General features: G+C 39.9%; 1 protein-coding gene and 1 long non-coding RNA gene across 5 annotated transcripts; one reads left to right on the top strand and one right to left on the bottom strand.

The window, feature by feature from the left end:
* Nucleotides 1-715: 715 nt before the first annotated feature.
* Nucleotides 716-9,869, bottom strand: CCNG2 (cyclin G2). Of its 4 annotated transcripts, XM_045473658.1 has the most exons (9): nt 9,544-9,867; nt 8,647-8,673; nt 8,424-8,561; nt 7,688-7,825; nt 6,163-6,413; nt 5,895-5,973; nt 5,709-5,807; nt 3,567-3,772; nt 716-2,168 (listed from the first exon to the last, which is right to left on the bottom strand). In XM_045473658.1, exons 3-9 carry the CDS (start codon nt 8,559-8,561, stop codon nt 2,048-2,050), a joined length of 1,032 nt encoding a protein of 343 aa, XP_045329614.1. In that variant the 5' UTR covers nt 8,647-8,673; nt 9,544-9,867; the 3' UTR covers nt 716-2,047. The 4 variants fall into 4 exon arrangements, with proteins under 4 accessions (XP_045329614.1, XP_045329615.1, XP_045329613.1 ...); XM_045473659.1 differs by lacking the exon at nt 8,647-8,673 and having other exon boundaries at nt 8,424-8,599; nt 9,544-9,869; XM_045473657.1 differs by lacking the exon at nt 8,647-8,673 and having other exon boundaries at nt 9,544-9,866.
* Nucleotides 9,870-9,880: 11 nt separating this feature from the next.
* LOC123595813 lies at nt 9,881-21,837 on the top strand. The gene is made up of 2 exons (XR_006711389.1): nt 9,881-10,520; nt 21,347-21,837. It is a non-coding gene; the product is annotated as an uncharacterized LOC123595813 (long non-coding RNA).
* The last annotated feature ends 3,033 nt before the right edge of the window (nt 21,838-24,870 follow it).

Here is a 24,870-nt window from a genome sequence, read left to right on the forward strand (position 1 = left end):
CAGAATATATTGTCTATTACCCAAATTACCTAAGGAGAAGGTCATCCTCAAGCCAAGAGTCACCCCTAGGAGGGTTAGGAAAACATGGCCCTATCTCCAAGGGAGAAGAGGTATTAGTATTAAATGAAAACCACATTAGTAGATCTGATTTTCTAACCAACTAGAGAAAACAAGTCTGCAAAATTAACTAGACGGGTAACATATGCTCCTACACACACACACACACACACACACACACATGCCATGACTTTCAAAACAAGCCTAAGTCTTGGAAAAAGAGGTCCAAAGAGCCAGAGGCTGGCAGGGTCAGTCATAATAACACTCCTCATGTTTATTTGCCAAGCAACCTTCTGATTAGAATTTGGCGTGTCTGCAGAAAGAAACTATTGATCTCCCAACCTGAGTATTCCGGTGTACTTGATACCTGTTGCCTTTCGCTATAAATTAATAGGCATTCAGGTCAGTACATCACTCTTTTGTTTAATATAAGTCCACCCCAGAGAGCGGTCAATTCTCAAGTGACAGATTTGCTTTCAGTGTCTCCAAGGCTGAGGGCCAAACTGTGATGAAGAAATATTACCTAGAGGACTTCTGGTAACCAGATAGACAGCTTACCTTGGAGGCACTCCAGCCTCACTTCAAGCCTTCCCACTGAAATACAGCAAGCATTTTTTCTTTTTGCCAAAAAAATTAAGATAAGATTGCAGACGAAGAGTATAATTCATTAATCTTTTTATTTTGAGTTGTAATCTATCATTACTTCAAAAAGATTCACTTCAGAAAACATCCAATGGATGTTGACTGACCATTTAAAAAGTCATCAATGTATTATTTAGAATAACAGAATACACAATAAATTATATTTACATGCAATGACTAGACTACCACACACACAAGGTAAAAAAATACAGTATTTTTATGTACATTTTTAAAGATTTACATTTTCATATACAATTTATAAAGTTAAAAAAAATTCTCTGTACAAAATCCCAAGTGTACAGAGTTTGTAAATCCCTATTCTCATGGCTGTACCACCACACAGATATGCTTAAAACTAGAATGCTACAAACACTTAACTTTTTTTTTTTTTTTTTTACTTCATGTTCAGTCTTGGCACCCATACACTAATACCAATATTTTTAAAACGTGAATTATAAAGGGAATAAAACATAATCATGCAGACTTTTTTTTAATATAAGAAAATGAAATAAAATATGCTACAAAGATCAACATCTATCATTCCAGTTACCTATAGTTCTCTTCAACTTCCTGTACTGCTTTCATATAGAGGCATGCATAACTAATAGATTATGGATTGTTTTAATAACATTAAAATAATACTATAGTCTGACGATACTTAGGCATTAGAAATGCAACTATCTAACAACCCTAGCCTGTCAATGATTGCTGCTTTAGCAGAAACCTCAATTAACACATTATATACTAAAATTCACAGAAATGTCACTATTATAATTCCTAAGTTTATAGAGTCTGCATCAGAGAGTAAGTGATCATTTAGAAAACAACAAAGCAACAAAAAAAGTTGTCTGACATTTAAGAGTATATTCTCTGTTCTGAGAATGGAAAGTAGGGGAGATCTATGATAAACCATTAAAGGATTATCCAATGTCCCTGCTGAGGAAGCACTTTTATGCTCCCAATCTGTTTAAAGAAAGACACGTGAAGGCTTTATAAAAAGTTTAAGATAAGCTACACTATTCATCTTTAAAAATCTTCTTGAAAAGTAATAAATTGAAGGTATCAGCACCTTCCCTCCTCCCCCAAGTAGCTAAAGATCAATGAGAAAAATAAAGTGCCAATGTGTAAAACATTGTTAATTGTTTACGAGGCACTAACCCATTTGATGGCTTAGGATTAAATATGAAAATAGGCCAGATCTGATCTGAATAATAAATAGAAGGTAGGTATTCTAGTCTATGCGATTCCTGCCTAGATGGGGGATGGACCAGAAAACTACCTACTCCCCCATTTATTGCTTTGAAACCTGTATACGCACTTTAAATTCTGACACAGAACAATTACATTTCTAAGATGGAAAGCACAATGTCTGTGCCACTTTGAAGTTGAAAAAGAAAGTGCACTCTTGATCGCTGGAAGGAGAGCTGCTGAGACTCTCTTCACAACTCATATCTTCACAAGAGTCCTCACTAAAGGGAGAACAAGACACAAGAAGAAGATTCCATTATTTAGAAAATACTTAAAGGTTTTACAGGCCAAATGAAACTGCTAAATGGGTATCTTTAGTCTCAGGGTTTCTGTATCAAAATTTAAACTTTATAGAGACAAAATTTAACTTATAAGGACTTCCTAAAATGAATTGTAATCTATTGTAACCTTAGAAAATATAGATTCTAAGAGATTTAGATAAATTACCATCTGCCGAACTATTATTCTTGTACCAATTAATACATATTAGCAACTAACTACAATTCTAACCACTTTAAATCCAATAAATGGAGACTAAGGACAACATATCTTCAATCACATGGTTTTGATATCTTTCTTGCATTAACAATTGTATCCCTATTACTCTCAAATATCAAACCAAGAAACCAGTAAACTGAAAATAAAACTCGTTATTTCTAGATGGTAAAACAATCAAATTTAATAAGAGTATTCATTTTTTTTTTTTTTTTTAATTTTTTTTTTTTTCAACGTTTATTTATTTTTGGGACAGAGAGAGACAGAGCATGAACGGGGGAGGGGCAGAGAGAGAGGGAGACACAGAATCGGAAACAGGCTCCAGGCTCTGAGCCATCAGCCCAGAGCCTGACGCGGGGCTCGAACTCACGGACCGCGAGATCGTGACCTGGCTGAAGTCGGACGCTTAACCGACTGCGCCACCCAGGCGCCCCAAGAGTATTCATTTTATGAACGAAAATGAACTCTGAGCAAGGCAATGGCATCTGACAAAACCGTAAAAATACCTACATAAGTCTGCCACATTAGTGACGGTGGTTCCCTCTCTTTTCTGGTCATTTAACCCGCAGCACCATATTAGGAATCCATACTAACCCTGAAAAGCTGGTAAAGCCATTTCAGGTTTTGTTTGTTCTTAAACTAGATTTCAGAGAGCAAGGGAGATGTGAAACAACCAGTTTTCAAAAAGGGAGGCAATGAAACAAGTCATACTGAGAAAGACAAATACTGTATGATCTCACTTCAGTGTGGAATCTAAGAATGAAAAAAACAAAAACCAGAACTCATAGATGCAGAGAACATATTGGTGGTTGACAGAGGGAGGGATAAAATAGACGAAAGTGGTCAAAAGGTACAAACTTCCAGTTACAAGTCCTGGAGATGGAATACAGAGCATCATGTTTTGCTTTTTTTAATAATGAAAAAAAAAGGGAGGGGGGAGGTTGGGAGCATATCACTAAATCCTCACCTATTTTAATAAAACTACCTCTAGCTAATTTTCTCAGCTGAAGAGATGATGCTATTGGCTTTCTCTAATACTGTGTAGTATTGCCAGGTTCCATTTTGAGTGTAAAATCAGTGTTGCTTACTCTGAGGAGGTCTAATTTGTCAAGGAACCTGCTTACCTTTCACTTTCATCAAAACAACCCCCTTCTGGTATTGTTGGCAGCTCAGGAACACTATAGTAACTGTTGTGGAGGTTCTGGGCTGTGCGCCTTGAAACAATCCAAACCAGTTTCTTAAGATCTGGTTTGCAACATTCAGGAGAAGAATATTCAGCTAGGCATTTAGAAACCAACTCCCTCCAGTAAATGAACTCGGTGTCATTAACCTGGAAAAAAATATTTTAACGAAGAAGTTAAATACCTCAGAATCACCTGTGATGCTTAAAATATACTGATGCCTGGCTCCCACCACCAGATATTCTTATTTGATATGGGATGTGAGCTGGACGTCAAGATTTTTTAAAGCTCCACAAGTGATTCGAATGAGCAGTCAAAATTTGGTAACCGCTGATTTAAGGGAGGAGCATCACAGATACAAACAATTTACACAGAACCTAATAAAATGCTTTGCCTATTTTAAGAAAATACGCTGACCTAAAAACATTAGGTCTGCTGATCAGCCAATTATTAAGTATATCCTTTAATAGCCTCAATGAAAGGAATGTAACATGATTTAGGTTTCCGTGACATAGCATTGTTTGGATTGCTAAAGACACCAGATATATGCTAAGGGGGAAGTTAGCAATATGACAGAAGAGGAATTTCCCCAAAAGGGCATAGCCTCTCCACCACTGGGAAATGCCCCAATTTATTAATGAGTCAATTTTCACTTAAGATATTTCCAGATAACGTTATTATAAAAGGTTCGGATTAAAACTAGTAAGTTCATTATTTAAATGAAAGCTAGAATTCACCTGCTAAAAACAAAACACTTCACAAATACTTTTGCCACAAACAGAAGATAATTTTATATCATCGTGGTCTCCATTTCCACCTAATCCAGCTACATCTTAACCCCTTTGCAATCTGGCTTCTACCACTAGCTTCTCTTTCTACTGACATCTCCTCTAGGTATAGAATAGCCTCCTTCAATTCTTTTTATACTGGGCATCTCATCTAAATTCAATATCCCTGACCACCTCCTTGTTGGTAACTTTTTTCCAACCTGACGGCGCACTTACTTGTCTCATGTACCCTCCTTCACTGGACTCTTAAGGGGAAAACCACCAACACTGAAAACCCAGAGTTTCAACTGACCCCTAAACAAAGAACTCCCACAAGTTTCTTATGGTTTCTATTATTATTGCTTCATGAGAAATTTCATATTTCAATCTCCAACTACAATTTACCTTCTGAGTTTTTATTCCAGGCTGCCAAATATCTGCTAAATATCTACCTACCTGAAAGATATACAAATACCTAAAATCATAATTTGATCACAAATTAGTGTCTCTCAAGCTTCCTTTAATTGGGTCAACATTCTCCCCATCATTAGGTTCAAATCTTGGTCATTCATGACTCCTTGTCTCATTTCCATGCTTGGCTTCCAAAATCACTATTTGAGTTGGATCTCCTTACTTCTGGCCTCTGACTATCACCTAGACATTCCAACTATAAGCCAACCTTAAAATGATTCCCAAACTCTTCTAGTCCACCAACCTTCTGGCCACAAGCCTCTGCTACCCAAACTTTCATTGTCTAAGATTTTTTTGGTCCAATGAGACTCCCAGTCATAGTGCCTCTCACAGTCTGTCCTGCCTCTGTGCTAACAGAACCCTGAGGCACTCCTTTTAGTACTAACACCCTTTACTGCAAAACTTATTGAGCTGCCTTAAAAGGTTTAAAAAGAAAAACATTGTTGAAGTTATTTTGGTAATGCTACTAATGGGATAATGATTCAGCCCTACAGATGTAACGGGCTGCCATTAGTATATTTACTAAGTCTATTTCCTAGTATGTATTTTTGAATAATCTGCATGTTGCACTGCAGAACACTGCTATCAATAAGTGACAATACCAGAGAAGATACAACATCTGAACATAGAAAGAAGCTAGGGTAAGTGATCAGGTTCCCTTCCAGTTTAACACTGTCTGGGTCAGAGCTGCATTTTGAGAACGTCAACACATGAGGTACAAAACAAAAGTGGAAAAGGTAAAAGGCCCATAAGGTTATTATTTAATGTTTAAATCACCACAGGGGTAAAAAACTGATAAATTAGGTAACAAGTCTGCTTTAAAGAAGAAGAACTGAAGATCAATTACCTTGGAATGTTTTTTAACAAGCAGAAGAATTTCCAGTAATTCAATGGATTTCAAAGTTTCTACTTCCAAATTGAGAAGGCACAAAGCTAACACAGATGGCTATTAAAAAAAAAAAAAGAAAAAAATATTTTTTTAAAAATTAAAAACAGAAACAACGAGACCTATGTAAGCAAGAAATCAACTTACTTTTGCTTTTGAAAAGGTAAGACGGCAGTTGCAAGCTTTCAGTTGAGCTTCTAGTTTATCCAGACTCAGTATTTCTTTCCTATACAATGAAAAGGTAGGACAAAATATTTACTTATTAAACTTCCAAAGACTTAAATGATTCTAAAAACTTGCTGTTGAAAATCCAAGTTGAAAGTTTAGAAAAGTAATAATATAAACTTCACCGGCATTACAACTGTTAGCTACAGGAACGCTAAAGCACAAAATTTTTACTTTTAATCCCACTGACCTTTCTGATGTATGACACAGTACGATAGTATGGTATAAGTGCAAAAAGTTTAAGGCAGTAGTAGCTTCCAATTCATAGTGCAATTTTTCTGAAATTATTTTTTCCATCCGTTTTATGTCAGAAGCAGTACATTTACATTGACTGATCCGGATTACGTCATGAGTGGATGGAATATTGCATTCTTCTTCAACTATTCTAGCAGCCAGCAAAAAACAACAGACTCCAATGCAAGACAAATGTTTAGGTTTCACCTGAAAAGCAAAGAACAAAAAGCTTCTTCTAACAACTGTCACTCTGATTCAGTAAAGCCGACACTTAATATGATGATGTCCCTAACTCTTAAGACAGAACACAATCTGTTACCAATACTTTACCCTTATTCACAATTATAATTAATCATTTTTACATTTTAAACTGACTTAACTTCCTCTTTTTTAAAAAAGGCATTTTAAGCATTTAAATTAAGTAATTTAAATGCAAATTTAACAGCTAGGTTTCTAACACTGAATTATACTTTGTATTTCAAACATGAAATTCCTAATAGTGCAATCTCCCCCAAAATAAATGAAGCCTTTCAACTCCAAGAAAATATATACTTCTTTGAATATAAAAATAATATGTGTAACTTATCTTTTTATCTTCTTCTCTACTTATCTTTAAATATCATCCTACATTTCAGTGCAAATTTGCCCAAGAGAAATATTGCATCACTTGTGCAGAACAGAGCATATGTAAAAGCTGCCATGGACAGATGGCTGCCCTTTTCTTTTCAGTGCCCTGAAAACTGACCCAGCAGCTGACAGCAATCCTATTGGCAGAAGAATTGCCACATTTTTCTAACAGTAGCTGGTTAATAAGACTATGGTTCCCTGCTTTGAAAAGACTTCTCACAGGGAAGGCAGTAGGTCACCTTTAACATACTGCTATACTTGAATTTATGTTTCAGTATTAAAAATACCTAAGCTCCAACAGAAAATGTGATGAAAAGATGAAAATGTGAAAACCTTATTTTGAGAATTGTATACGTATATAGGGAATACCTAAAAACAGTGTTCTTCATTTTATCACGTCTGCAAAGAGAAGGAATAGAAGAGGTAGAGCAAAACCAAACTTAAAATCCAACACAGTTAATTCTGTAATCTCTTAGCCTGGCACTAAAGATCACAATTCCAATTAAAAATGTTTATGCACAGTGACATAATTACATTCACTTGTCAAACATTTATCGAACCCCTGTATCCTAGGCACTGTGCTGTGCACTACGTTTAGAAATATAAAGATATAGGGACGCCTGGGGGGCTCAGTCGGTTAAGCGTCCGACTCTTGATTTTGGCTTAGCTCATGATCTCACGGGTTCCTGAGTTCAGAACCCTGCACTGGGCTCCATGCTGACAGTATGGAGCATGTTTGGGATTCTGTCTCTCTCCCCTCTCTGCTCTTTCCCTGCTCGTTCTCGTTCTCTCTCTCTCTCAAAAACAAAACAAAACAAAACACACACACACACACACACACACTGGTTAAATACCTTCATAAGAGCCAAGAATCTGTCCAAAATATTGACAGCCAGGACAAAAGTTTCAGTGCAAGATCCAAAAAAGTTGGTTAAACTCCTTAAATCTTCTACTTTGGCATTTCTCAATCTTGGACACAAAGTGTTATCATCCTGAAATAAAAACCAAGAGCCAAAGTTATGACTTTCTTAGAACTAGATAAATACACACAATTAGATTCAAATAGAGTAATTTTTTCCCTTAACCTTTAAGAATATGGGTGGCAAGAGTGTAATCATTTAATGCTACAAACCTTTTCAGGTACAAAATATGTATACATATCACTGCTTTTTTAAAATCTACATTACAGAAGAGTTTCAGAAAACTGTTGTCACTTCCAGGGGTTATAGCAAATATAACTCCCTTGTAATGGAGATAGTTAGATTTTGTTTTTTTCTAATAAAGAAAAGGCCCTACTATGAAGTATTTCACGGGCAAAGGCTATTTCCACAACGGAACTACTCAATTCCGACGTAAGAGTCTCCCCTCCACCCCAGAAGCTGCAGGTTGGAGGTACCACATTTGAAGAAACACTTTTCGAGGGTTAGTATCACTCTCGTGCATAAGATTGTAAGATTTATCTTAGTACTCTAGAAAGACAAAATTTTATCTTAAGAAACTTTGCAGCCTTTAATCTTGATTCAACTTAAAAGTTATCCTTTTCCAAGCCCTATCAGCTGTTTGAGCAAGACATCTTTTCTGGGAGCTTACCTCCGGTGTAGCCTCGATCAAGCTCAGCCCTTTTTCTCGAGGTTGGAATCTCTGTTCCTGTTCTAAATAGAGGTTCAACAATCCGAAGAGCTGGACCCCTTCACGACCCGCCAAATACTCTGCCTCTAAATCCTTCATCTGCAGCAAAGACACCACGCACAGTTAGAGTAGGTATCCTGGGGAGGGGGTGGGGAGTGGGCAAAAAAAGAGCTGGGGTCAATACCTCAAGCTAGAGACGCCCCAGCACACCCTAGGTAGGAGCGGATGAGGGGATCAGTCACGTCCTCCAGAACCCCGGCGCAATCCTCCCCCACCGCCAGGGAGGTGTGGCAGGAGGAGGGGCCGCGCTGTCGTCCGCCGGCCAGCGCTGGGTCAGACCGGCCAGCCCCAGCCTCCCGGAGGTTTCACAAACCGGAAACTGCCCTGGGGCGGCAGTGTCCGTCCGCCCTACCTGAAGCCGTGGGGGGGGGGGGGGGGGGGGGGGAGGGGCTTCTGCCCGCGGAAAGCACCCTGGGCACCTAAGGCAGCGGGTCTTGGGAGTGGGCGCTTTACACAATAAGGGGGAGGGGAAAGAAAGTCTCGCGACTGAACAAAGAACCGGAGGGAGGAGACTCCCGAGCCCCGCCTCTCCCGGGGAGCCCAGCTCCTGAAGCCCCTCTCGCTGGAGTTCAGCCCCCAAGCCTTCTCATCCGCTTCGGCAGCGCCTAGCCCCCCTCCACCCGAGTGGCAAGACCCCGATCCGAGAGAGCGGTGGGGTGGCGTGGCCCACCCAGTCGGGGGACAGATGTCCAGCCCACCCCATGCCTGGACATCACCCGTCCATCCACTGATCCCAGGTTCCTCAACCGTGCTGAGCCCTGGGGCTGTCAATCCAGGAAGCACCACCCCAGCGAGCCCCCGTGACAAAATGGGGGTGGATTGCAACTAAAGAATTGTCTTCAGCCTCCTCGACTCACCACTCCTCCTTCCAACATCTTTCCGTCTCCAATGCTCACTCCCCCGGGGCAGGGCTGAGGGCAGGACCGGAGTCGCTCCGGGGCCGATTGGGTATTCCCACATCCCCCTACCACGTCCCAACCACAAACAAAGAAGCCCCGCGAGCCCGGGCGAGCCCACTCACCGTGCCTGAGAGGATCCTCCACCGGCCCGCGGCGTCACGGTCCGGTGAGGACTGGGCACTGCGGGGGCGTCCGAACCTGTCTCCGGAGGTCGGGGACCCGCCGCCTCAGCGGTGCCCCCGGACCGGCATCGGACCCTTCCCCCCCCCCCGCTACCTCCGCCTCGGCCTCACAGCCGTAGCTTCATCCCGCTCCCCGTGCGCCCACCCTCCGGCTGGGGCGCAGTGCCGGCCCTTCTAACCCTGGCCCTTTGCGGGCACCGCCGCCTCCACAGCGGAGGCCGAACCAAACCCCTTGTTTTTGTTTTGAGTTTTCGACGCCCCCAAGGGGGCGGGGCACGTGACTCCCCGCGGAGGGATCCGCGGCTACCGCAAAAGCCTTTGAAAAAGAGTCCCACCCCATACTGCTGTCCCCAGCTGGATTTGTGCCCTCTTCAGCTCGGTTTTGCTTTGCCGAGCCATCCCTCCCTCTCGGTCCCTGGGCGGAGGGTGGAATCTGGGCGTCGGCTTTCCGCGATTGATCCGGAGAGGGGAAAGACAGGGAGTGATAGGCTTGAGAGGCGGAAGGAGACGGTTTCTGGTCGCATTGCACCTTTTAAAGGTCCCCATTTGTTTTGTTTTCGCTGTTTTGAAAAGTCCGCCCAAAGCAGCCAGCTCTCCGATTGGATACTGGTACAGAGATCAGAATGCTGAGCATCTGATGCACTCTAGAATCCAGATTGGCTAACTGATTAGCCTTTGAGTCCTCTGATTGGCCTTCGTCTTATCCGGAGTCTCTATCTTCCTTGGGGCCTTAGCAACTCTGGGGTCTGGATTGCGCATGCCTGATGGCTCCGGAGGAATTTATAGACCTTACCCGGGGGTCTGGTCCCTCCCACCCCCACCTCCACTCGTCCTGGGGGTGTGCCACTCTACGCTCTTACCTTAGAAGAGCCGTAACAGCTAGAAAACATTTATTTGTTCTGCGGGTCCACTTTACGGTAATAGTCAATCAAGTTATTATAAAATTTTGGGGGTGTTTACTGAAATATTTACAAGTAAAATGCTATCTCGTGTTCGCTTTAAAGTTTTTCCTACCAAGAGGAAAACAATGGAGATGATAAGTGAAACGAAATTGGGAAAACGTTAAGAGGTGATGAAGGTGGGAGATGGGTACAAGAGTGTTGGTTATAAGTATTCTTTTTACTTTGATGTGCCTTCAGATTTTTCCATGTACAAGAGGGGACTTAAAAAAACAACTTAATCTGTGTATGTGGATAAGGGCACATAAACTTTTAATCATTATAATACCATGCCTCCAGAGGTTGTCATTGTGCTGTTGTTTTAATGAAGACTCCCAGAGGCTTCTTGGTCTCAGGCACCCATAAATTATAACTTATTGTCCATTATAATTAACGTTATTAAGAGGCCACACCTCTTATGAAGCAGAGCAAAAAGGCAAAACAAAGGGTGCCTTAGGCCAGAGAAACAAACCTGCACACAGAATGTCTTTGAGAGGTGTAAGAGACTCCCTTCTAACATTTATACTTGCTTCACTTTCTCTGTCAATTCGCAGCCACAGTCAGCCAAATACACAAATCAGTAAATAGTAGCTTCTTGAGTTCTCGTCTAAGAAATCAGCCCTGAGGAACAGATTCTCTTTTCTGTTTATCTGCATGTTTTCTGTGAATTGTTTTATTACTTGTAGAATATGAGAAATCATACAACACTTCTTTGGAAGCAGATTTCTCTTCTTTTCAGAGCAGCTAAGGAAGTTTAGAAATAGATCCCTATGCATATTAGAGGGGACTAGACACGAGAGTCTCCAGCACAAGAGCAACTGAGTGGAAGGGAAACTCAAAGAGCAAATCCTATTTTAGAAAAAAAATAAAATTACATTAACAGACTACTTTTAAATGATTTACAGACTGCATAATTTTGTGCAATGCCTGTGACCTTGTAAACACTATTAAAACTATTGTTTTTATTTGACATAAACTTTTTGCTGGAAATCTGTGCTGAAAAACATAAGTGAGGATATGTAACTAATATGGAAAATAAAGCTAAGATTAGAATTAAGTAGATAACAGCTCATTGCGGTATATAAGGAGGCTCCAGAGACAGAAAGCAGCTGGACAGAAAACATACACCTCAAGAGAAAGGAGAGTTTGTGGCCAAAGCATGAAAACTTTTTTCAAGTAGGAGGGCAAAGATAGAAAAGGAACATAAAATAAGTGATGTGAAAGAGGAAATGTAAAATTATGTGGTAGAAGATTTTTTAAATAGAGATGGTATAAGGCAAAAGAAAGAGATCAAGAAATTGTACTTGACTTAGATCACTGTTATAAAGTTATACAAAATGTATACTATATGATATTTCATAATTGGTTTTTTTTTTAATCTTTTATCAGGCAGCCTTTTGAATGATGAGCTGTTCTCTAAGAGTAAGACAAGAAAGCTTGGTAATCTGTGTTCAATTTCCTGCTCTCAGCAGGCTCTATTCAGTAAAGGAGAAAAGACTGATCAAATTGTCCAGTATGGAGCCCTTTACCCACCTCAATCCACTTACCTTTTTAAAATAAAGGAAATAGCAATCATCAAAAAATAGTGGACAAGTAGTTACATCATCCTCTTTTTCAAAACACCTCCTTTTAACAACAATGATATTCTGATAATGCAAGTTTTCTTTTGTTATGCTCATTTTTTTGGTTATTAATATGGCCTTCATTTTTTTATTTTAATTTTTAAATCTTTTTTTTTTTTTTTTTCAGAGAGCAAGAGTGAGCATGTGCATGATAGGGGTGGGGGAAAGGGACAGAGGGAGAGAGAGAATCTTAAGCAGGCTCCATGCTTGGTGCAGAGCCTGATGCAGGGCTTGATCCCATCACCCTGGGATCAGGACCTGGGCAGAAACCAGGAGTGAGACGCTCTACCAACTGAGCCATCCAGGCACCCAAAGCCTTTATTTTTTAATCTTTAAAATTTTTAAATAAGTTATTTTTGAGAGAGAGAGAAAGAGAGAGGGAGAGAGAGAAGGGATGGGGCAGAGAGAGGGAGAGAATCCAAACAGTATCCCTGCTATAGCACAGAACCCAATGTGGGGTTCAACCCCATCAACCATGAGATCAGGACCTGGGGTGAAATCACGAGTCAGACACTTAACAGACTGAGCCACCCAGGTGTCCCAAATTTTTAAACTTTTTTAATGACAGACTTTCTCCAGGCTCCATTTGTCTGCTCTTATCACTTAAGTTTACTTTCCTGCAGCTGTGGGTCTTATTTATTTAAAAGACATTTTCCTCTAGGTACCTTTCAGCTACCTTTCAGTGTTTCCTAAGCTTTCTTGGGGGCGACTTTCCTGCATTAGGCACGCATACGAAACAGGGAATCAGAAATCTGGCAGTTCCTGGGATGCCTGGGTGGCTCAATCTATTAAGTGTCTGACTTGGGCTCAGGTCATGATCTCATGGTTCATGAGTTCAAGCCCTGTGTTGGGCTCTGTGCTGACAGTTCAGGAAAAAAAAAAAAAAAAAAAAAAGGAATCTAGCTGTCCCCAAAAAGGACTTTGAGGGGATTTATTTCATTACAAGATACTTGGTGTTCTACAGCACAGTGATAGGGGTGCAGTGTGATTGGGTAATAATCTGTCCCCAATCACCCCATGAAGGTCAGACAGGGAACTTGTCCTCAGTGACATCTGAGACTGTGAAACTAGAAAGTGGGCACAGAGCAGGAAATAAACAGCACACCCACAGAAACACAGCCTTCATTCAGCGAATCCTTGACTCTTGAGGAGTGTCCTTCAAACCACTCAGCACTTAAGCTTCTACCTTGGAAATGAAATAGAGTATTTCCACGCAGCTGCTGCATTGCTTCCCTTAGTGCTTTATACTTGGACTTTCCCTGAACTTTGTAAGGCATCAGAATCCCCATACAACTTTTCTGATAACATCTTTCTTCTTACAAATGGTAGTTTTAAACAATGAATCCTAACTTTTTATTTAACAGACATTTAATGAGTATATACTAGATACCAGGCATAGTACTAGGCCTCAGAGATACAAAAATAGGTAAATAAAACACAGTCCCAGAATATGCCCAGAATATGCTGGTACATCTGAGGTGTAGGGCAAAAGCCCTACCGAGGGATCTGAATGCCTGACTTTGAGTCCCAGCTTTCTTTTTTAAAAGATTTGTTTAACGTTTATTTATTTTTAAGAGAGAGAGAGAGTGTGTGTGAATGGGAGAGGGGCAGAGACAGAGGGAAACACAGAATCTGAAGCAGGCCTCAGGTTCTGAGCTGTCAGCACAGCCTGATGCGGGGCTTGAACCCACGAACTGTGAGCTGGTAACCTGAGCCAAAGTCAGACGCTTAACTGACTGAGCCATCCAGGCACCCCCTTACTTAGTAGAAATAGCACCTGAAATACCTTGAATAATGTGAATTGTACTGAACCTCAACTTTGTAATATGGAAAGAAAAATAGGAATAATCACCAGGGGTAGTTGTTTCCTCTTCATATGTAAAGAAACGTTTGTAAAAGCACTTTTACTATATCCACCTATGTATGCTGTCAGGACTTTCACAATGCTGTGACTTCTTGAGGGAAAAGAAGGGACCATCCCTAGCTTTGTCAAAGGAATCTAATAGCAAGCAGCCCTGAAAGAAAACAACCTCAGGATGGGGACTGGTAAAGCTGACATAATGCCACACTCCCTCTTCCACTCTTGCACTATTTCTGGCTCTGAGCCTTGGCTAGTTTCTGTCATTTAGGTGTTTTGTAGACCCGAACCTCCTGTTTAGATTAACCTTGCTAGCAGAACCTGGCAAAGGGGACAGGAATGCTTTCTGGAGGGAAAGGAACAGGGAAAGCATAAACTAACCCGGGGTGCCATCTTGAAGTAATTCAGGTTTTCAACCAAGTGCTCATTTTTTTAAATCTGAACTTGAAGGAATGAGGTGATTTTATATGCAGACAATTAATTCCTTTCTTCAAGCAATCAATAAATGAGTGAACATCTCATATATTCTGCCTTGTGACTTTTTCTCATAGACAAGCCCCCAAATCTGAAATTAGCGAATTCAACATTTACCATTTATTTACTATATATAGAACTTGTTGTTTTTGTTGTTGTCAATGTTGGAGCATGTTGTATCTTTCAGAGGGAGTGTTTATCCACGAGAGGGTTAGTGATATTCATAATACAGTTAATCCCCCAAAAGTGATGTGCTCAGCCTTGGAATTGTGGGACCTACCACACGGTAGAGACCTTCTGAAGAGACCTTTTGCCAGCCAGCCAGGTTGGGCCCTCCCAGTCCTACTACCCTGCAAGTGAGTCAGCCTTATAAGAACTATCTCTGAAAAACCCTCGAACTCAATGCACATTTAACCTCAGTGTTCTGACTCATTACTTAGTGTTAGAATTCTTTCTGTTATGCTAAAGTTAACTGAAATAAATGGAGTAGCTTTGACATGGCATGGAGAGATGGGTAAAGGAGCATGCAACCGATAATTTGGCAATTCTTGAAATCAGAGATGATTATCTCAAAATGGTATATCTGTCCCAAAGCAAATATATTTTAAGTGGTCCAGGCTGCATTCTGGGACATTGTACATTATTATTTACATAACACATTCTTCTTTTATGACTTGTTCCAAGAACCATAACCTAAGTCAGATATTTCCTGTCTTTTCTTGCCATCACAGTGCTCTGGGAAGTTGATACTGTCAGTAAAGAATCATTTAAGAGACATCTGTTGAATACATCATCTTAATGCTAAAGGAAGTTTTCATTTTCTGTGAAAGTAATTATCACTTATTTTAATCTCAGATGAAAAGGCAATTGACATTTAAGGTGATATGAATAAGTAATATAAGCTTAAATTGTGCTTTTGTTATTTTAAGGTGTCTTCAAAATGAAGGATTTTTTTTTTTTAATTTCTAAGAAGAAAGGTTGCATAATTTCAAAGATCCTCAGGTCTGCTTAATTACATATATTATGTTTTTTAACCACACTCTGAATAAGAAATTCTGTCTACATTCAAGAACAGAACTAACTTTTTTTTTTTAATTTACATCCAAATTACGTAGCATATGGTGCAACAATGATTTCAGGAGTAGATTCCTAAATGCCCCTTACCCATTTAGCCCATACCCCCTCCCACAACCCCTCTAGTAGCCCTCTGTTTGTTTTCTATATTTAAGAGTCTCTTATGTTTTGTCCCTCTCCCTGTTTTTATATTTTTGCTTCCCTTCCCTTATGTTCATCTGAACAGAACTAAATTTTTAAGGAGGGGTTGAAGCTTTCCAATTTAGAGGAGTTCTCTCTAGGAAAAAAGAGTAGGATTAACAATACAAAATTAGATACGAGCGTGAATGTTTATTTAAGATGAAGCAAATCAAGAAAAATTGTAAATTTTTAAAAGCTGATATATGCTAACTAGCCCAGTTACTTATTGCTGTGCAGTGAATCGCCCTAAAACTTAATGGCTTAAAATAACGATAATCTTATTATTGTCACTCACAGTTCTCAGCTGGGCTGAGCTCAGTGATGTAGTCAGTCCTTTCTCAGGGTCCTTCATGAAGTTGCATTGAGATGGTGGTTGGGGCTGGAGCCATCTTGTGGCTTGCTCCCTCACATGTCCGGAGTGGGGGCTGACTGTGGGCTGGGCTGAGGCTGGTGGCCAGAATGCCTACATGCGTGGCCTTTCTCTGTGGTCTTTTTACTTCCTCACAGCATGGTGACAAGGCTTAAAGAAACCCAGGTGAACGCTGCGGCTCCTTTTACAAACTGCCCCTGGCAATCACATTGTTTCTATACTAGTTTCATACTGCTACTATAACAAATCACCATAAATTTAGTGACTCAAAACTACACAAATGTATTATTTTGTAGTTCTGGGGGTCAAAAATTTGAAATGAGTCTCACTAGGCTCAAATCAAGGTGTTGGCAGAGCTGTGTTCCTTCTGGAGGCTTCTATGGAAGAAACATTTCCTTGCCTTTTCCAGCTTCTTAAGACCATCACATTCCTTGGTTTGTAGCCCCTTTCTTTATCTTCAAAGCCAGTATCCTAGAATCTTCAAATCCTTCTCAACTCTGACTCTTCTGCCTTCCTTTTCCCCTTTTGAAGATCTTTGTGACCTTTCTCATTCACAGTATGAGCTGTAAAACTTCAGGGCATCATTGAAAACTAGCCATACTCATTAATTAGCTTGTCTGTTTCCTTATTGCAGAAACATATTTTGAGTTTTATGTTATCTGTGTCAACATCAATATTTTATATCAAATCAGCAATAAATTTTTTATTAATAAACTGCTCAATGCATGGTTATAAAACTCTTTGCCAAAGTTAATGGCTTCAAACTCTCTGATTACCTCTTCATAAGATAATATTGTAATATAATTTCCTATAGAATTTTGTAACATTTAGTCTTTCCTCAAGCATGGCTTAAAAATTAAAATAAAAAAATTGTTGCTACCTTAAGATATTTCTTTCAGTTTTATGACTCATTAGGAATATCATAATACATGAAAAAAACTGGATAAAGTTTTTCTTAAATAAGACATCAATCCTAAAGTATAATATTTGCATGTTTCTAAGTTAAAAATATTAAAGTGGTATGTCCCCAGATCAACTTCCCCTTAGCCAGATCCCAAAATACTGGTGGACACTCAAATACCTCCAAACACAGGAGAAAATGGTGCAGTGGAATTTGACATGGAGAGAGCAGCCTTAACTGACTACAATTAAAATGTCTTCCTTTTGCAAAACTAAACAAAAAAAGGGGGGGGGGTGCTCTGCTAGACCCCCACCCCCCTGCCCCGAGACCTCAGGAAGAGCCTGTGCAAGTGAGGTCCTCTAAAGCGACACAATAAATCCACATCAGCTTCACAATAAATCCACACTTAGTAATCAATAATTAACTGTCAACCATTATACTAAGTGATTTATATGTATTGACATAATTTTAATGGCTGTAACACACATAGAGGCAGAAAAAGAGGTCCGGAGAGTTTAAGTAACTTGATCCCACACCAGGTACTGGTGGATTCAGGTGGATTCAGTATGCACTAGCAGACTCCACGGCCCACACTCCTTTTTGTTTTTTAAAGAATTTTTTTAAAGTTTATTTATTTTGAGAGAGAGAGAGAGCCAGAGGCAAGGGGACAGAGAAAGAGAAACGGAGAGAGAATCCAGCAGGCTCTGCACCACCAGTGCAGAGAGCCCCATGAGAGGCTTGAACTCGTGAACCGTGAGATCATAACCTGAGCCAAAGTCAGCCGCTTAACTGACAGAGCCACCCAAGCGCCTCTATGACCTCACGTTCTTAACCACTATTTTACATAGTGATTCTGGTATCAGGAAGAAGGAGCATAAAACTCCAAATTTGGACATAAGCTTGCTCCATTTAGTGCATTTCTTCTTAAATTCATGTAAAATGGTTGCATCAGTAGTTTAGGTTAGCCTAAATCAAGGCAATTTAGATTTGGATGTTTTACTAAGAAAATTAATAATTAGCCACCTGCATACTTGTGCAGTGTGTTTTTCTTTTGTTGTTGTTATTTTTTTCTTAAATAGCAAGAAATTGGATTTTTCTCTGCCAAAGTAATCTGAAAAGAAGTTGTCCAGGGGTGCCTGGGTGACTCAGTTGGTTAAGCATCCAACTCTTGGTTTCGGCTCAGGTCATGATCTCATGGTTCATGGGTTTGAACCCTCTGTAGGGCTCTGCACTGACAGAGTGGAGCCTGCTTGGGATTCTCTCTCTTCCTTTCTCTCTGCCCCTCCTCTCTCTCTCTCTCTCTCAAAATAAATAAATAAACTTAAGAAAAGAAAAAAGAAATTGTCCAGATAGAGACCAGACCTACCTGGATTAACTCTTCCCTGGAATTTTGAATTAATGTGTTTCTAACAAAGAGGCCAATTGTTTGAGCACAATTTCACCACTCCAATCACAGGAAAGCCAATAAGGGAAGAAAAAAGAGGCACTTTCTCCTCTGCCTTTCTTTAGACATTGCAGGGAGTTGTCTAAAGACTTAAGACATCATGTGAGAATGTCATATCAGTAGTTGGCAAATGTCTGAGCACTAGAGGGAAACTGCTGCTGTGTTCCTACTGGTCTTAATAAGGGGCTATTTTGCAGATACCTGGGCTGTTTTCCATCTTAGGATATGTAAATATTTTTTCTCTTTATAACAGAAGATTGTAATCAGCAAATACTCTGATTGCCCTACCATGGTTAGTTGTACTCTCCTCAGAACCTTCATGAGGAAGTCAAGCTCTCTAATCATTCACTGCTAAAAATAGCAGTTTTGAGCCTTACTGTCTGTGCTGGACAGAAGGAAGGTGGACCTGAGGAGGGGTAGCACAAATACTATGTGGAAGATACTTCTCTTGGCATGAACCCAGAGGTTACCAATTTACTGTGCTTATTGTGTTGTGCAATGTTTGTAAGTTTTTATGATGGACATAAAATCTGATCTTCTATTTAAACACAATAGAAACTTATTGACTCATTCTGCATGAAGATTAGCCTCTAGAATATTCAGGTTTTTGTAGCCATGTGTTTTATAAATGCAGCCCACACTGCATTTTAAAATTGTTGCTGCTTCTTTGTTCAGTTTAATAAACATTGGGGCACCTGGGTGGCGCAGTCGGTTAAGCGTCCAACTTCAGCCAGGTCACGATCTCGCGGTCCGTGAGTTCGAGCCCCGCGTCAGGCTCTGGGCTGATGGCTCAGAGCCTGGAGGCTGTTTCTGATTCTGTGTCTCCCTCTCTCTCTGCCCCTCCCCCGTTCATGCTCTGTCTCTCTCTGTCCCAAAAATAAATAAACGTTGAAAAAAAAATTTTTTTTTTAAAGAAAAAAAAAAATAAACATTAACGGCAGCTGCTCTATAGGAGGCACAGTGGTAGAAATAAGAGATACACAGTGGCAGGGCGCCTGGGTGGCGCAGTCGGTTAAGCGTCCGACTTCAGCCAGGTCACGATCTCGTGGTCCGTGAGTTCGAGCCCCGCCTCAGGCTCTGGGCTGATGGCTCAGAGCCTGGAGCCTGTTTCCGATTCTGTGTCTCCCTCTCTCTCTGCCCCTCCCCCGTTCATGCTCTGTCTCTCTCTGTCCCAAAAATAAATAAACGTTGAAAAAAAAAAAAAAAAAAGAGATACACAGTGGCTACGGTTAAACACTGCCCACAAGGAGCTCCCAGCCTAGTAGGGGAGAATCAAGTCTACAAATAACAATATTACTCTGTGATCTAGGACTGTGCCCAAAGTATAGCAAACAAGACCTGGGAACAAGTTGTATCAAGAGGGGGAAGGGAGATTAGGTAAATCCGTATATAGGACAGGATTATTGCTTGCTTCTAGAAAAGTTGCTTTTACTCTACGGCTCTATCTTCTCCATTCAACTCAGAATGTTGTATTTATTTTTAAAACTGAGCTGTTTCTGGGGCACCTGGGTGGCTCAGTCAGTTGAGCGTCTGACTTTGGCTCAGGTCATGATCTCGCGGTCTGTGAGTTCGAGCCCCACGTCGGGCTCTGTGCTGACAGCTCAGAGCCTGGAGCCTGCTTTGGATTCTGTGTCTCCCTCTCTCTCTGCCCCTCCCCCACTCATGCTCTGTCTCTCTCTCTCTGTTGAAAATAAATAAACATTAAAAAAAAAAAAAAAAAAAAACTGAGCTGCTTCTGTCCTAAGAACAGATTAGGAGCATCTGAGTTTCTCGGGTGTTCATGTTCGTAGAACTTCTACCTTCAGAATGTTCTTTTAACACTGGTGTTTGTCAGGTATTTGTGATATTCATTATCTTAACTAAAACTACTTGAAATTACATTTTATGACTTATTTAGGCTAAGTCAGAATATTGCCATTTCCCTATAAATGGATTCCTTTAATGTATTTTAATTATGAAGATAATAAAAACACATTAGAGAAAACATGGAAAAAAGAATCACCTATAACCAAACCATCCTACACAACTAATGTTATTGTGGTGATGTAAAATCTGCTGGTCTCTTTTCTAATGTTCTAAAAAAAATTTTTTTTAATGTTTATTTTTGAGAGAGAGAGACAGCACGAGCAGGGGAGAGGCAGACACAGAATGAGAAGCAGGCTCCAGGCTCTGAGCTGTCAGCACAGAGAGCCCAACGTAGAGCTTGAACTCACGGACTGTGAGATCATGACCGGAGCCAAAGTAGGACGCTTACCTGACTGAGCCACCCAGATGCCCCTCTTTTCTGATGTTTTTAAAAAATCATACTGCTGAGGGCCCCCCGGGTGGCTCAGTTTGTTAAACGTCCGACTTTGGCTCAGGTCATGATCTCGCAGTTCGTGAGTTCAAGCCCCGCATCGGGCTTTGTGGTGACAGCCCGGAGCCTGGAGCCTGTTTCTGATTCTGTGTCTCCCTCTCTCTCTGCCCCTCCCCTGCTGGTGCTCTGTCTCTCAATAATAAATAAACGTAAAAAATTTTAAAAAAAGTCATACTGCTGAAATATACATACAAGAGAGTATGTATAGTTTACACACCATTTAAAGACCGATGATAAAACAAGTGATATATCCACCACTCAAGTTAATATATATAGAATATAATCTGTACCTTTGAAGCCTCTGGATGCCTTCCTGGGGTCACATCCCCCAGTCTCTCTCAAAGTAGTTCTAGTACTAAATTTTCAGTTAGTCATTCTCTTCCTTTAAAAAATAGATTGGTTTATGTGTATCCCTGAACAAAATATTGTTTTGTGTCTGAATTTTATGTAAGTAGAATCATATTGAATGCATTAGTCTGTGACTTCTTTCGACATTATGGTTTGTTGGTTTGTTTTCCTTTTTAAGAGAAAACCTGAATGGGAGCCCAGCCTCAGAACACTGGATGCTGTTAGCTTTTGCTGCCCTCCTGGATCAACTTTATGTTTTTGAGCTTCCTACATGTTTGCCTACAGCCATAGCAATTTTAATTGCTAGATAATGTTACATTGTATGAAAATACCACATTCTATCCATTTTACTGTGGATGGATTTTGGATATCTTTCCAGTTTATCACGATTATAAAAACTGCTGCGCTTCATGCCTCCCCCCCGCCCCACCACATCTCTTTGTACATACATCCAAGAGTTTTTCTATGTTAGATACCTATAAGTGGAATTTTTAAGCCTCAGGGCATGAGCATTTTCAACTGGATTGAGTAGCATCAATGGATTTCCTGAGAAGTTGAACTAACTTCCACTCCCATCAACTCTCTATGAGAGTTCCTGTGGTGACACATCCTCACCAACAGGTTACCTGTTTTTTGATACGTAAAAATAAAATTCAGAATGACTTACAAGTCTGTATCTTCTTTATATAAAGCTAACCACAGAGCAGATGCTCAGTAAAAATTCTCTGGTTGCTAGATTTTGGAGACTATATTCTAGAACATTCAAGACCACTATACTTAAACATACAAGTTCTATTTCCATAGATAAGAGAACGCTCTGCTTTTATTTTTAAATTAACAAATATGTACATACGTAAACATATATGCAGACACATACATACACTCAAACACAATATGTAATGCTTGATTATTAACAAAAAGCATGGGGGCAAAGAAACACTATTTCTTCAGTTAAAAAAAGAGAACCTGAAATTTTTCTACCGTACACACCCACACACGTACGTGCATGGTGTATATGGCACACACGTGTATGTGTGTGTGTGTATGTTCCTCCTTAGATATTTGAATCTGTGAATAAATGGGTTTTAAAACATTGTAATTTGAACATAGTAGTCCATTTCACATGCTCCTCATTTGAAACCACTGATTAGAGGTTCTCAAATTGTGTAGAAATCAAATTAAAAATACATAGTTTAGAGGCACCTGGGTGGCTCAGTCGGTTGAGCATCTGACTTTGGCTCAGGTCATGATTCCACAGTTTGTGAATTCCAGCCCTGCATCAGGCTCTGTGCTGATAGCTCAGAGCCTGCAGCCTGCTTCAGATTCTGTGTCTCCCTCCCTCCCTGTCCCTCCCCCACTCATGCTCTGTCTCTCTCTCTCAAAAATAAATAAACATTAAGAAAAAAACCCAAAACATAGTTTAGGGGCACCTGGGTGGCTCAGTCAGTTAAGTGTCTGACTTTGGCTCAGGTCATGATCTCACGGTTTATGAGTTCAAGCTCTGCATCAGGCTCCATATCAATAGTGCAGAACCTGCTTGGGATTCTCTCCCTTTCTCTCTGCCCCTCCCCGCTGATGTGGTCTCTCTCTCTCTCTCTCTCTCTCAAAATAATTAAATAAACTTAAAACAAAATAGATACAGAGCCCCTGGGAGGCTCAGTCAGTTAAGGGTCCGACTCTTGGTTGCAGCTCAGGTCGACATCCCAGCTCCTGGGATGGAGCACTATGTCGGGCTCAGAGCTGCCAGTGCAGAGACTGCTTCCGATTCTTTCTCCTTCTCCCTCTGCCCCTTCCCCACTTGCAAGCTCTCTCTATCAAAATAAACATTTTTTTAATTAAAAATTTTAAAAATACACAGTTTAAAGTGATCTTAATTAAAAAATATGACTCTATCCAAGAAGAAATAGTTTTGGTGAATTACTTGAAACTCTAAATTTACTGTTTCTCTATATCAGATTTTCATCCTCCTGCCATTGCTGCCAATTTAAAACCAAGTTTATTTAAAAATATATATCTTTTATTCATCTGTCAATACAATCAATTTCAACTTAAAACTTTGGTAATTTTAAAGCTAAAGACAGTGGATTCATGCAATTTTGACATATTTCAAAATCAGAATATAAACATTTTAATGATAGTTGTAAAAAAATAAAGCCATTTCTTTCTTTTTTTTTTTTTTTTTTTTTTTCCCAACATTTATTTATTTTTGGGACAGAGAGAGACAGAGCATGAACGGGGCAGGGGCAGAGAGAGAGGGAGACACAGAATGGGAAGCAGGCTCCAGGCTCTGAGCCATCAGCCCAGAGCCCGAGGCGGGGCTCGAACTCACAGACCGCGAGATCGTGACCTGGCTGAAGTCGGACGCTTAACCTACTGCGCCACCCAGGCGCCCCAATAAAGCCATTTCTTACGAGTTAAATACATGATTCTTATCTAAAGTTTAAATGACTACTAAGTGATAATACATTACAAGGAGTAAGACAATTGCCTTTGTTATCTAATAATTTTGAGAATTATTAGAAAATCAATACTTTTCAGATACTTCAACTGCAGAGAAGTTGTGTTTTACCAGTCAGGAAAGATAATGAAGTAAGCAGCAGAGAATATAAGCTTTCTAGTATCACACCTGATGAATTGTATTGGATCTCATATTTAAAGTAGTATATATTCTAATTTTCACTGATAACACTTCATTCATGTTTTTAATTTTTCATTAAATAAAAATGGAGTGGCTGGGCCTGATAGGGCCTGAGTAATCTGGGTAATTATGAAATCTACTTTATACTTTGTACTGCATAGACTTTAATTTCACAATAAGTATGCATATGCCTGACCTCAGCTGTCTAATAGTTGAAAGATCCTGAAACCTCTAACCATCACACTTAGCTCTGAATATTGTCCCTGACACCTACTAGCTGAGTGATCTCTCAGAGTCTCCATTCCCACATTTGTAAAAACAGAAAATAACTCCTGACTATCTTAGAAAACTGTCTGGGAAGATTAGGTGAAAGAATGTATATAAATGCCATTAGTAAAACATAAGATGCTAAACAAATGTAAATTGTTGTTGTTGTTGTTATTGTTATCATTATTATTGTTTTGAGGGGTTCAAACTCCAGTTTTATTGTTTAATATCTCTATGACTTATATGGCAAGTGACTTAACTTTTTAAAGCCTTTTTTCTTATCTGAAAATATCAGTTTTATGAGGATTAAATGAAATAATACATATGGCGAGCTTAAGCACAGAGCAGATGGTGAAGACTTAGCAAAGGTAACTATTAGTTCTTATTGTAACTTATTACCATATCAGGAGAATAATTGCTTGAGTCATTCTTCCAATAATCATAATAGATAATACTGAACTGTCCATATGGTCGATGACCTGCACGTTAGACAGATCTGATTTGGACAGCACCCAAGCCAAAGCAAAGAAACAGATGTTTTCTCTCTATAGAGCTAACCTGCCATTATGAGAACTGACCCTTGTTCTTATTAGTTAACTGGCTGAATCAACCTGGACATAAACTATGTAAACAAATTTCATATGCCAAGAATATTGTTGCAAAGCCCAAGGATCAACATCACTATAATTTGATGACTGTTACACTCATAAAATGTTTAGATAAAAATTAATATTGCTTGTTTACTTCATATAAGGACAATTCAATCATGGTCTATTTCTTTCTTATTCAAGATACAG

The sequence above is a fragment of the Leopardus geoffroyi genome, chromosome B1, assembly GCF_018350155.1.
Source record: "Leopardus geoffroyi isolate Oge1 chromosome B1, O.geoffroyi_Oge1_pat1.0, whole genome shotgun sequence".
Lineage (NCBI taxonomy): Eukaryota > Metazoa > Chordata > Mammalia > Carnivora > Felidae > Leopardus > Leopardus geoffroyi.

Excerpts from the sequence above, each read along its gene's own strand:
- CCNG2 (XM_045473656.1), bottom strand. Across the intron at positions 5,974-6,162 it reads CTGTGTCATACATCAGAAAG|GAAAGAAATACTGAGTCTGG; the intron begins GTCAGTGGGATT and ends TTCATTGTATAG. Across the intron at positions 5,808-5,894 it reads TTACCTTTTCAAAAGCAAAA|CCATCTGTGTTAGCTTTGTG; the intron begins GTAAGTTGATTT and ends TTTTTTTAATAG.